The sequence below is a fragment of the Phycodurus eques genome, chromosome 13 (genome assembly GCF_024500275.1).
Source record: "Phycodurus eques isolate BA_2022a chromosome 13, UOR_Pequ_1.1, whole genome shotgun sequence".
NCBI classification, from domain to species: Eukaryota; Metazoa; Chordata; class Actinopteri; order Syngnathiformes; family Syngnathidae; genus Phycodurus; species Phycodurus eques.
In genome coordinates this window covers 23,216,438-23,230,727 of record NC_084537.1, presented here as the reverse complement: position 1 = coordinate 23,230,727, position 14,290 = coordinate 23,216,438, and the positions used below count along the sequence as shown (strand labels likewise).

The 14,290-nt window shown below is 41.9% G+C and overlaps 1 protein-coding gene across 2 annotated transcripts in view; it reads right to left on the bottom strand.

Annotated features, from left to right (window-relative positions):
- slc22a23 (solute carrier family 22 member 23) overlaps nucleotides 1–4,928 on the bottom strand; it is a 32,996-nt gene extending 28,068 nt beyond the window's left edge. Inside the window, exon 1 of one of the 2 annotated variants that reach the window (XM_061694948.1) lies at nucleotides 4,344–4,928. In XM_061694948.1, coding sequence (XP_061550932.1) covers nucleotides 4,344–4,811 — 468 coding nt within the window. In that variant the 5' untranslated portion in view covers nucleotides 4,812–4,928. Of the gene's footprint in view, nucleotides 1–339; nucleotides 783–4,343 lie in introns of those variants that run through there. The other variant, XM_061694949.1, reaches the window with a different exon arrangement.
- Nucleotides 4,929–14,290: the final 9,362 nt, after the last annotated feature.

Below are 14,290 nucleotides of genomic sequence, written 5' to 3'. Positions count from 1 at the left end.
AAAGTGATAACAGAATGACTGACTAGCACAAGGAGGTCTCGTTATGTCACAATTCTCAACATGTTTCCGATGACTATCAGTGAGTTTTGCCCTGAATCTAAGGAAGATCTGAATTGTGTTTGGTTGGCGTCATTTCAGCACTCTACTATTTGAAGCTTTCAAACCCCTTTCCTTCCAGCTGAAGAGTGAGAACTCAATGCAGAGTACAGAGTGTGGCCTCGGGTTGCTCACACATGATCATAAGGACCCAGTCACATGGGGCTCAGTGCGTGCGTGCGTGTGCTTGTGTGTCTGTGTGTGTTTGTGCATGAGGCCAGTGTTGACACTCGCCTTACTTACACAGAGTCACGGACAGCTGAACCCAACTGTGACCACGCAGTCCAAACACAGGCGCAAATGCAGAGTCATCAGTTCCCGCTGCTGTGCCACATCCTATTTGATGTACTTGGAGAAGGGAACATGTGGCAATGCACACACGCTGGAGCACAAGTGGCAGAGGATCCTTTTTTTTGCAGGGGCCGCACTTCACGCAGTGGGAGAAAGAGCAGAAGTGCCACCCTCATAGGTTTTATTGTGAAATAAATGTGCAGGCAAAAACTCTTACACTGTAGTGCTTTTTGGGGTAATGTGCAGTATCTAGTGGTCCAGCGCCTGCTGACGTTTTGCCCGTTTGGGCATAACTATAATGTAACGTGTGTGTGTATGTTGTTTACGGCACAAATGATTGCACCGCAAATTTAGGGGGGTACTATTCCTTAGAGCTGCACAATATCGTTTGAGCGTCATCATCACAAAAGTCAAATCGCTGCACCTTGCCTTCAAATGATCTTTTTAGCACCTTTTTTGTTTTTTTTAAAGCGTGCGTGTGTCCCGTTTGACAAATGGGGAACAATTCTCCAAATGAGAAGCAGAACGTGCTTGCTTCAAGCTGTTTGTCACTACCAGTTATAGTTTACTGTAAAAATGACATGTAAAAAGCAAAGAATTAAAACAACGAACATCAGCTATGTTAATGATAACATACAGTAATGCGTATTAACAGTATTATAAACTGTTAAAAAAAATAAATCAGAGGGGGGAAAAGAAATGTGCGCTGGTTTTCATGCCCGTTTTACATTTCCCATACTTTTTTTTAAATATCGTGATATATATCACCAGGTTTAAAAAATAAAATCTCAATGTCACCCCCCCCCCCCCAATATCGTGCAGCTCTACTATTCCTGCTGACCATCTGTCCACTAAAATCTAGACAGTCTGGTAGGCATGGGTGGCATATGGCATGTTTCTCCCAATGGGTTAAAATAATTGTTGCACAAATTTTGCCTAACAAGAAGCCGTGAAATGGTATGACATGACCAGGAACAAGAATTTCACACAAATTACTCTCAGTTTTTAAAGTGCTCCTGTTCCTGCTGACTTTTGGCCAGCTGTCATTCAAACACCCCGTTGGGGATTGTTGGCATATACACTACCATTTTTACCAATAGGGCGTAAATGATTGCTGCAGAAATTTTTGTGTGGGGGTAGCTTCCTTAGTGTTCCTATTCCTGTCGTTCAACCTAGTGGGCATGTCTGGGTTTTTTTTCACATGGGTTTTCAGGCGCAAATGATTGTGGTCCATCCACTGCTGACTTTCTGCCCACCGTCATTTAAACAGCCCAGTGGGGGTAGCTGTCACGTCACTTTTTTCAATGGGCACTCGTGATTGTGCTCCACAAATTCTGGTAACAATAAAAGTGTGACATGACCAGGAACTAGAATCTGTGTTGAGCTGTGCCTGGGAAAATTGTGTCATTTTATAGCAAATGTAGATGATTCTATGTGAGATTTGTGCTGTAAAATGCTGTAGGAAGAGTACAGACAGTAAAAGGTTGTTGTCGCCACAGATTTAATCTCTCCCAATTATGACCTTGTCACAAGGTTGACATGCATGGTTGAGACGTTTACTGACCATTCAAGCATGTCGTGGCATCAACATGACATTCTCGGTGTGTATGCAAAGGCAACACAAATGCAGAATGAGCAGAGCAGGTAACACCAGCAAGAGAGGATGAAACGGTGTTTAATATTAAAAGAAAAAAAAAAAATATTGAGCGTGGATCCACCCATTCACTTTGCAATATATTTTACGACTTAAGCAGGGTAAACACATACCAACATGTAAGCCAAATTTAAGCATTTTCTCTCAATTCTAATCAAAGTCAGCAAAGGCCTCATTATCAGATGTCTCCAAAAGATCATCCTGAGTAAATATCAAGTTGTGCAGGGTGGATTAAGAGTGTTTTTTCCCCTCCCGATCGACCAACGGTTGGGAGGCTCGATCTTAAACTCCCTCGATATTAATGATCGTAATTCCTTACGTATGTGGTCAACACCAAATTTAGCAGGAACATGGACTCTGCGATTGTGACATGAAAATGGAAAGACAGCCAATTAGGATGCGACCTGAAGCTTCCGCTGTTGCCGGACACAAACTAGTTGTGCTGAGTGTTTCTATAAAGTTCCTCACAAGTCAAGTGATTGCAACTGCAACGTAGTTACTAGATAAGCTATCAGTTTGCCTAGCTTCTTCCATTTCTTCTTCTACTGCTTCTTTTTTGTAGTTTCCTCAAATCTGGAAACCCTGCGGCAATATGCTGCCTCTCACAGGTCAGCCTTGGTACTACAAATGACATGGTTTTTGGAGAAGACAAGATTGTGGGTACTTTATCAAAATATTGGGGTCTCCCTTAAGTTTCGATGCAGAGGTAAAATTATTTAGTTTTAAAGGTCCAATATTTTGGCTATTTAGATCCCTATAGAGTTACTCTCTAACATGGACTTAGCATAAAAGTGTCAATTTCATTTTAAAAAAAACACCTTGGCTTTGCCATACGCGTCTCCAGAAAAGGCCACTCTAACAGTTAATTCTGTTTGACACAGTTTTGTATCTGCTTTATCCATATTTGGCTAAGATCGACACCTTTCCTCTGATTGGTTGCCCCGTGTGCCTCGTTATGTCTACAGCGCTGGCTCGGGAGCGGAAAGGGAAGGCGGAGATCTTCGCTAGTGACGTAGTTAAGCTCGAGAAATTCAAATGGCCTGATTTCAGGCGTCTCGGTAGAAAAACATCTGGAACTTTACTGAGGCACCATGGAGACAATATTACATCCCATATACTAGAAAAAGTTAGTTTGGCAAAATACGGGACTTTTAAGACATGACATTTTCAATAACATCCTACTCAATTAGAATATTAACAAATAACATCGTCAATGTAATTTCTAACAATTTTTTTGCAATGGTTGGACAATTGTAGTATGGGGGTCTTTCATATTTAAAAAAATAAAAATAAACAAAAATAAAAACAATAATAATAATAATTGGTATGCGTGTACCCCGTTTAAACTGTGAAACATTTCTTACCCTATGAATACGTAAATCATTCTAACCAGAATATTTTATCAACTACTGCTCACTTTCGTCCTGGGTCGCTGCGGTTTGTTTGCTTTACTTAAATCAGACATTATTTTAGATAAGCAGATGGGCTGTCGGCACCGTAGCGGGCACAAGCCCAAGCTGCCCCAACCACCTTTAGTGCAAAGACACTTCAAAGCTTAGCTTAACATCCGACTGCGTGTGCGCTGATAAGCCCGCAAAACTCAACCGACATTCATTTGCAGAATCTGGATAAGTTCCTCTTGTTCGCCAGCAGCCGCCAGCTAATCAAATTGCACTTTCATCTCCATTGATTCTCCTTGTGAGGCGAGCGTTGAAGATTTGATTACGTTAGCAAATCATGGTCCTTTTACACACAAATAGGCCAGGTTTTTAATTGCTGTGATGATACTAGAACACCAAGGTGACGCTAGTTTATTTGATCAACAGCATGATACGACATGATAAAGGCCTCCAGAACGAGCAGTGTAGGAATATGTTGTTTAGTCACGGGGCAGCCGGCGGGCAGGGGTGGAGGCGACGTTTGGTCACGAGTTGCATTATTCCAGAGCGTGCGTACTAAAGACCTTTGCCCCAAATCGAACGGCTCCTGTCTTTTATGTCCTTTTGGTGTGCTGCCACCACCGGCAAATTCCACCGGGCCTGTCAGTAAGGTGACACCAAGGGGTGCAGCTGACAAATGTGGACTGTTGTCAAAGAGGACAGACTAGAAATGGTGAGTAAATTTCAAAAAAGAGGGGTAATGACAATCGTATAGACACGCTTGCGGAGACACTCTGGGACCAAAATGTGGAAATTAAGCAGGTGATCAGGGACAGAACCCTCATGCCTGCCCCCCCATTGTGTTCAATAAATGAATGAGCGAGTGAATGAATGAATATCTCCATAGGATGAAGACATCTTACCTTGGTGACAACGTTCTGCACAAGGCCGGTGTCCAGCTCAAAGGTCCAAGCGTTGCACATGCACTGCGTGTCGCCCGTGTCGTTGTGGACGCCAGCAGCCCGCCAGCTCGCGTTCTTGGGGCCACCCGAGTGGGCCCACGTCACGTTGCTGCCGGCTGATGTGGAGGCGGCGGCGGCGGTGGTGGTGGTCGTGGTGGAGCTCGTGGTGGAAACGGTGGCGTTCGCCAAGGGCTGGATGCATGTGTTGTTCGGCTGGGCGAGCAGGAAATTGTCCGAGTACTGGCTGAATCCGATGAAGAGCGCCGGGATCCACGTGAGCAGGATCAGCTGTTTCTGGTACTTCCCGAAGCCGCCGAGGAAAGGCAGGACCGAGCCGTCGATGCGCGTCAGAGGAGCCGGCGAAGACGACGACGTGCTCTCGGGGGACACGAAGCCGTTCTCCGGTTGATGGTCGTCGGTGTCGGCCATCGCGCTTCCGCCGGTAGATGCCTCCTCGGTTGTGTTCGGGAAGGAGGGGTTGCAGTGCGCGCCCCCTCCACCGCCACCACCGCCACCACTACCACCACTACCAACACCTCCTCCTCCTCCTCCTCCTCCTCCTCTTCTTCTTCCTCCTCCTCCTCTCCCCCCCACCCTGTCGACTCCACAATGCGTCAATTCGCTCAGCTCCGGCGGGGGAGCCACGCCAAGTGGACTGCAAGGAAGACTCTTCTGTTGTCAGGAAAGCGTTCTTCCTCCGCCGCGCTTCACGAACTATATGACGACCTTGTTCCTGCCTGTCGCCCGGTCCACTGTGTCGGTGCCGCCGGTGGTCCGAGGCAGCTGAGCTCCCGGAAGTGAGAGGCTTGGAACACACCTGAGCAGAAAGACTCATCCAACATGGCTGCCGACAGGGACGTCCTCCTCTTTCAATCAACAAACTCAACCGGTGACACTCGTGCGTGTTCATGGTCATCGACGAATAATGAAAGTGAAATATTAAAGAACAGAAGACAAAAAAAGGCACAACTAGTTCTGCTTTAGTATGAAGCATAAATTATGCGCTGGTGTTTAACTCACAACAATCGCAAAAACATCTTTGCTCATTGAAATGAATAGAAGGTAGCCTTTGGGAAAGGCCATTCATCTCTCCAGCACCCCCCCCCCCCCAAAAAAAAAAAACAACAACATTGCAGCATGTTTTTCATTTAAAAATAATAGCACTCTACAGTATAGTACAGGATGAAAACATATAGTAATAACAAATAAATACAATGTAAAGAAATAAACTGTTGGTGCATCGTAATTTCATTTCTCTTTCACTTTTTTAGGGAGGAACCGACAATGAACAAATTTATTGCGGTTTATCCCCATTTATTCAAATATGTTTTGAGTTACTATATATATATATATATATATATATATATATATATATATATATATATATATATATATATATACATATATAGCTGCACAGGGTGCATCAATGTCATTGAACCCTCTGGATCAGGAATGGGATATCACTTAAATCCATATGTGAGTCAAGGCAGATGATTACTTTTGGCAATATAGCGTGTGTGTGTATATATACATATATATTCCCCCAATGCAATTATAATGAGCGTCAATTATCCACAGATTTTTGTGATTCGTGGTGTGACCCAGTCCTAATCTACCGCGGATAGTGGGTGTCCACGAGAGTTAAAGTCCCTATATAGTGAAAATAAAAATGTGTAATGTCTTACTCCCTGCCAAATTGAAATTTAAAAAATGCAAAGCATGTCGAATGAGGCTCCAAAATCGTGAAAAATAAAGATGTTCCTGCTTTCAGACACTGGGCGTGTCCGCTGAATGCAAAAACGCCACGTTCGTCCTTCACCTGTCACTCAAATGCACCTGACATCGAACTCCACATCTTTATATGTTTGAACCGCGAGAGTATATCCACTTAATGCCTTTAGTACCTGGAATGTATCACTCGACATATCTATATCGTTATTTTTACAGGCCATTTTGGGGTCATTTCCTTCGTGATCCTTCGTGATCCTGTTCCTTGAATGTCTCTCTTCTGCCTGGCAACAAGAGGTTAGACATATAATTGTTTATTAGTTTGCATATTGTTTTCTGTTGAACAAAAAGAGTCCATGCAAATGCATTGCACAAACTGGAACAAGAATATGGCTTCATAATTCTTACAGCATGTTTCAAAGTAATTTTCTTGTTCCTGTTTCTGCTGGCTTTCTGCTGCTGAGAAACAAAAGGCCATACAAAAATATGTGACATGACCAGGAAAAAGAATCTGACATGAACTTTCATAATTCTTTTCATAATTCAATTTGGGGTAATTACAATAGTGTTCCTGTTCCTGAGGACTTACTGTCCACTGACATTCAAACAACCCAGTGGGCATTAGAGGAAAATGAACATTTTCATTGGGTTTTGGGGCATCAAATCATTGTGCTCCACAAATTACAGTAATCCCTCGTTTATCTCGGGTGTTCGGTTTCGCACCGCCCCTGGAATCGGTGAAATCTGCAAAGTAGCGACCACTTATTTTGGGGGATTATTAATACATATTTTAAAGCTGTATGAACATCCCCAGACTCTCATTAATGTTCCCCACACTGCTGTTAACCTCTACAATATGCTTATAAACACTTTCTATATTTTTAAACAGCCTTTAAACTCTTAAACATTCAGTAATGCACAGTAGTACTGTACACTATGTACATTCTATTTTTTTTATAATAAGTGTTATAATGAATTTGTTTTTCTTTTTACAATTTTAATGTTTTAGGATAGGAAGTGTTTATTTGAATATGAACAAAAATGTAACATACACTCATCTCATACCGTAATTATTCTCGTGCATTTGGGCAGGGGGATAATGTGCTTGTTCCTGCTGACATTCTCCTTACTCTCATTCAAACAGCCCAGTGGGCATCACAAATAATATTTTTCCATTGGGCTTTTCACAAACTATTGCTCCACAAATTTAGCATTTTCTGGTGATTTCCTTCGTGTTCCTGTTCCTGCAGCCTTTCACTGTGCAATTGGATAGAAACAGGCTGACTTATGCAATGATTGTATTCTATTATTATTATTTTTATTCAAATTCTGCCTAGCAACAAGAGGCTGCCCAAATGTGTTGCAGGACCATGAACAAGAATCTCAACCAAATATGCCATATGATCTGTTATATTTTAAGAATTACTATAATTTAATTTAATTTACTATAAGAGAGGCCTTAATTTATCAATAAACAGTATCACTGCAGATATGTGCAGCATAATCAGAAATAATTCCCTCTTGTGCATGTACATGCACTGTATGTATGATGCGGTGCAATTGTATACCACCGCAGACCACAAGCACATGAACGTGTTGTCAAATTAATTAAAAAAAATTATTATTATCTTTGTAAAGGCAACATTTTTGTTAAAGCCCTTGTATTAAACTTTGTTTTACAGTGCAGGTGTACCTAATGGTGTGAAAGCAGAGAGGAAGAATCCTAAAAACATCTCTTCAGTGGATGACAACAAATCCAACTTGTGGTCACACAAAATGTTAAGTATATAATTTTTTTTTTTTAATAAAGTCTTTAATGAAGCAATCAAATTACTGTATATGTGCATAATTCATTTGAGGTTTGTCTTCTATCTTCGACCACATAAAAAGGAGAAGAGTGCAAATGCGGCAAACCCCCAAAATGGATCGATGATTATAATTTATGATTTCATATTTCTTTTGCTTGAAGTTTTATGACATGTAGCTAGTGGCTTTACAGAAGGTTGCCAAAACACAATGTTTTGACCCATTAAGCCTGCACTGTTTGTGCTTATGTTTTATTAGCGCTTTCTCTCGCTCAAACTGAAGTGCGTAAATACTTCAAACAATAAAATAATAAGGAAGAGAGTGACGTAAATATGTAGGAACATAATTCATGAATGGTGTATAAAGCATGAAACAAATTCTAATTTCCAAATAGAGATTTTCATCGATGAGAGCAGCAACTATGAATAAAATAAGAAGTATGGCATTGTAAAAAAACGCAATCAATTCCACATACGCGACTGATATTTTACGCACCCTTATGAAATATAGTGAACTAACCACGTGACAACATTTTACTGTGTTCTGCAATGCTTCACCCGTGTGGTCATAATGATTCATTACATGCGAAGGTCACCTTAAAGTGGAAACTTTTAAGCCTCCAACTATTGTAACCATCAGATTTATGCCGTATGTCAAATTGCATTGTGTGTGCTATCATCCATTCAGATCCACACATTTTGAGCTGGACCATATTTTCCTTTGGAGTGTGTTGTAGAAGAGAAACCATTAAAAAGACATCATAGCCCTCTGCCATCCAAACACACCCTCCAGAACAAAGCTGAAGTGCACACTTAAAAGTAAAACAACTGGCTGTGCTCCAACAGAAACCAGTCAACCGTCATGCCTGCATTTACGTCTCGCTTGTGTGCTGTTTGTTGCCGTTCGAACCTGGATTCAGGTGTGTCAGGAGCCGCCCTGACCTGTGCCATGTAGTGACTCACTGTGTGTGTGTGTGAGTGTGTGTGTGTGTGTGTGTGGTTGTGACTCTTAAACCGGCTCCTCACATGTGTAACACACAAAAGATTGCACCCAAAAAACAAAAACAAAAACAAAACAAAAAGTCTGGGGTGTGTCTGTAGTGAGTGTGGTATTTGAAAGCAAAGCTGTTGGTAGTATTATTTGATTCTCACTGCATGTACGTGTTCATATGAGATCAAAACAGGAAAACATATAGGATTCAAAGTCCAGCTGATGTAGTCATTATGTAAGATATTACTGTGGCGGGTGCATGTCAACCACTATTGTATTTTGTGTGTGTGGGTGGGGATTTCTCATTAACAAGCATGCAATTAAACTCACACCATAGCAAATAGTGCCGCCTTGTTTATCTTCTTGGAGATAAACAGGAAACTAAGGTTAATGGGGATTTTTTTTTCCCATGTGAAATTTACATATTGAACTGCATTGAGACATTGGCAATTATGTGGCCTCATAACAGTATAATAACCATTGAATAACTCAAAACACAGTTTAAAATTATAATTTTAAAATGGGTTTTGTGAATACAATAGTAGTAATAGAGACCCTTTCCTATGTTGCAGTAATTTTTACTTCTATAGTCAACACTTGTTGTCTTTGCCGTCACTGTCAAAAAAAAATGACACACACACAAAAAAGCCAAAAAAAAATCTAAACACAATTAATACATTGATACTAAAATATGTTATGAAGGAATCAAAAAAAATAAAAGTACAGGAACAAAATCTATCTTGGGTCAGATATTCTCCAAATTATTTGATTTAAAGCTACAATAATATATAATCTATAAACCCCCCCCCCAAACGCTGGAATGCCTTCCTCTATGGCTCAGTCGACCTGCATGCCGTCCATATATGGACCTGCCCGTTCGTAGGTAAAATACGTCATTTCCGCCACGTCATTTTAGAGCGCCACCAAGTGATCCAGCGCGGGAATGTATAGGATAGTCACTAAATATAAAAAAATAAATATTGAACATTATCAAGCAAGATGTGTCAAAAGCTGATAGGCTTAATCAGCATTCTGTCATTTACTCTTGTCGTGGTTTGGGTGAAAATTACTCCCCCCCCCCCACACACACAAAAAATAGTTGTGGATTATAGCTTCATCACCCCGGAGGGAAACACACACACACGCGCACACACACACACACACACACGAGCATGGGGAAAACATGCGAGCTCCATGCAGGAAGGCCTATGCTGAGATTTGACCCTCAACTCTCAGAACTGTGAAGCAGACATGTTAACCACTAGTCTAACGTGCTACCACAATGAATACATCGCTACTAAAATATATTACGGAGAAATACAAAGTAAAAGGACGGCCAGAGCAGAGATTCAAACCCTGAAACACAGAACTGTGACGCAGACGTGCTAACCGCCAGGCTGACGTGCTAACTGCTAGTCCGACGCGCTAACCGCTAGGCTGACCTGCTAAACGCTAGCCTGACGTGCTAACCGCTAGGCTGACGTGCTGCCCGCACACAAACAACAACACACCCATCAGTGATCCTGCAAAGAGGCGATTCGTCACGAATGAGACATTTGGGCTTGTCCAGTCAAATGAGAACACGCTTGTTCATGAAAAATGCGATAGTGTCAATGTTGGGGAAATACATAGATGTTACATTTTTTCAATATATATATATATATATATATATATATATAGTGTTTGTCTACTCAGCAGATGATGTCAGCAGCGCGAGTGTCTGGAAATGAGGTGACGGCGTCTCACAAAGTGGTGTAACAGTCATTGCTTATTGTAACACGGAGGAGTCAAGCAGGTGATGTGCTGGACGCAGTATGTGTCACGCTGTTGTGTTGTCACGCCTCACTAACAACAAGTTCCTCTTGGCTTGCAAAATATCGGCAAGCCACGCCGTATTGTTAAGCAAACACCGTGTTAAATATTTACCCCTCCGACAGCTCGCAGCTTTGTACTTACGACCTTAAATGCGTTACATGGCTAATGTTTGTGTCTTCTGTACTCGGAAAAATAATCTTCTCACGCAAGGAGAAAGAATCTCGCTGCGGGAGGTTCAACTTTCGCTACGTGGATGTTTACAAGGGGGGGATGTACGCTTTCGTTCCCGGCAACACAAGGCCTGAAAAATGCAGCAAAGTTCACCGGCCTCGCCGTTGCCGTTCACCCCGCGTTTGCCAGAGCGCTCGAACGAGTTCAGTCAAGTTTGAAGAATAAAAACAAAAAAAAACACCTGAGCTCATTGATGGGAAAAAAATGTTGGGTGTGTCTCAGCGTGTGGGTGTGTTCACAGCGAGACTGGCCTTTCCAGAAATGGTGGTTTATAACAGACTGTCATCATTATTTGGAAGTGAAATACACGCACACGCACACGCAAACGCACGCGTTGGAGGAAGAGGAGGGCAGGATTCCACCTCCGGGTGTTGGTTTTCTTAAGACGTTCTGAGTTCACTCCGTATGCGCGGCCATGCCTCCATCGTCTCCCCGCCCGCCTTTGTTCCCCACACGTTTACGACCAGACCAGACGGCGCACTTTGCAATACATCAGCCGTCGTAAAGCCGAACGGCACAATGTCTGTCCGCCGCAGACATTCTATGAGTACGCGACGGGGGAGAGGCCATCCGGGACCAAATTCAGGATTACCTCTCGCGAGCACAATTTAAACGCTCTCATACACTCCACTGAAATGCTCTCACACAACTAATGAAAGTGCTTACACACGTCAGTTTTTTTCGATCAGACACACTACTGAAACGCTCTCACACTCACTACAAAAATGCTCGCACGCACACAACTGAAACGCTCTCACACTCAAAAATGCACTCAAATGTTGTCATACTACTGAATTGCTCACACACAAACTATGGAAATCTCACACAATCGAATGTAACACAAGCTAATGAAACATGGAATGTTTTCGCAATCACTACTAAAATGCTTGCACACACACAACCGCAATGCTTTCATACACACAAGTGTACTGAACTGCTCTCATTCAAATGAAATGTTCACAGGCAAACTTCAGAAATCTCATACCAACTCTGCGTCTGAATGCTCTCAGCCACATCATTGAACCACTCATACAAACCACTGAAATGCTTTCACACAAACTACTCAAAGTTTTTGTTCATATATGCTACTGAAAAGCTCTCATACACACTACTAAAACGTTCTCAAACACACACAACTGAAATACTCTCTCAAGAACTACAGGAAGACTCTCATACACACTACTGAAATGCTTTCACACACAAGTGATTTTATGCTAATAAACGCAACTGAAACACTCTTACACACACTACCTAAATGCTCTCACACCCACAACTGCAATGCTCTCATTCACACACGCACACTGCTGAAATGCTTTTACACACGACTGAAACGCTCTCATACACACGACTGAAATGCTCTCACACACTAGTGATTTTGTGGTAATAAACGTGACTGAAACACTCTTACACACACTACTTAAATGGTCTCACGCACACAACTGCGATGATCTCTCTCTTTCTCTCTCTCTCTCTCTCTCTCTCTCTCTCTCTCTCTCACACACACACACACTGGTGAAACACTTTTACACACGACTGAAACGCTCACATAAACACACCAAAAAAACTATCTTGCTGATACTAATAAAACACTCACACACAAGAATTGCTTTAACAGACTACAGCTTTTTTTTTTTTTGGTCACGTCTACTACTGAAAATCTCTCACACTCACTACTACAATGGTCTCATACATACTACTGAAATGCTCTCATACACAGGACTGAAAAACGTTTTCACTCACACTAAAAGACTTTCATACACGCTACATAAAATTCATATCTTAGTTTATCGGCAATTTCAGTGTGATGTGTGAGAGGATTTCATTTGTGCGTGTGAGAGTGTGTCAGTAGAGCGTATGAGAGCGTTTCAATAGTGTCTGTGAACTAATCCTGAATTATGCCCCCGACGGCCCCTCACACTAAGCACGCATGTTCCTACGAACACACACGCGTGCACACATTGGTTACTTTCTCGACACTTTTTCTTACATGCATGCACGCATGCGGACCCGCCCCCGTACTCCTCGCCGGCTTTGGCTGCGGCCGGCACGCCTACCTGCATGCGGCCGCATACAAACGGTGCAATTAGGCAGCGTGAGAGCGCACAGCCAGACGGAAGAGAAGGGCTGGTCCCATGTGTCACTGGCTTTTCAGCACCCTCGACTTTCTCAAATGGACCTCCTTGTGACCTCAAGAATGTTGAACCTGGGATGACACATTCTTTGTGCAGACACTGCTATCTGTTCGATTGTTTTTTTTCTCTCACTGCTGCTGCTGCTGCTGCTTTATTGAATTGGCGTCAACGGAAAAGTTACCACACTGGAAATTTGTTTTCACATGAGCTCTGCATCACATGAAATGGAAGAAATGAAATCTTGTTTTTTGTTTTTGTTTGTTTCATTTTGCAACTCTCCAGCCAAGATGACCCCAAATTAAACACAAACAAATGCATCGATGAAATTTAAAGCATTTCAGTCACAGTTCAATGTCCAATTTCCTGTTCTATGGTTATTGTAGCTATTTTCCTCTTTGTGTCACTGGGGGGGGGGGGGGGGGGGGAATAAAAACAAAACACATTTAATCCATTAGATTCTCACTAAACTGAAGTTTCTCAAAATGTAAAGATTTCACGCATCTCGTCATACTTTTGAGGCATGAAATTTTGATTTTGTGGGCCTCAAAAATATCTTCCACCAGATTCTGGTGTTGTTTCTCCATCGATTCTGTACAACACATCCAGGTCATATGTATTTTTTTCCCCCAGTAAATATTTTTAGCTGACTGCACATTTGTTTTGTTTTGCTCTTGCAGGACCTGTTTTCAGTTTCGTCACGATTATCCTGTCAGACTTTTTTTTTTTTTGCAGCAAAGCTCTGTCCAATGAGTTTTTTTCCCCTTTCAGAACTGTGCAAGTTAACTATTATGTGTGCTGTTTTTGTTTGTTTGCATGTTTTTTCAGTTTTTTTCAAAATGGGCAATGTATACAATTCCTTTGTACCTTTGTACTTACATTTCAAAGTCCGTTTTTTTTTTTTTTTTTTTAATTTGTACTTGAAGGAGTTAGTTGAATGAGTACTTCTAATTTTGCCTATTTTAAATCATCATATCTTACTTCTACTTTGAGAATGATTTTTATTTATTTTTTTGCCACCTCTGCTAGAACGATCGGGTAAAGGTTTTTAACATGTTAAAATGTGCATTTGGTGTATTAAAAAGGCACGCCTGTCATTCCCTACCCTAGCAAAGTTTTGGGACGTGCAGTCAGTCATTCAGTGGAATCAAACGCGAGCGGGAGAGTGCAACTCAGTCGTCTTCCTGTCAGCCAGAGCGCAAGAGTGAG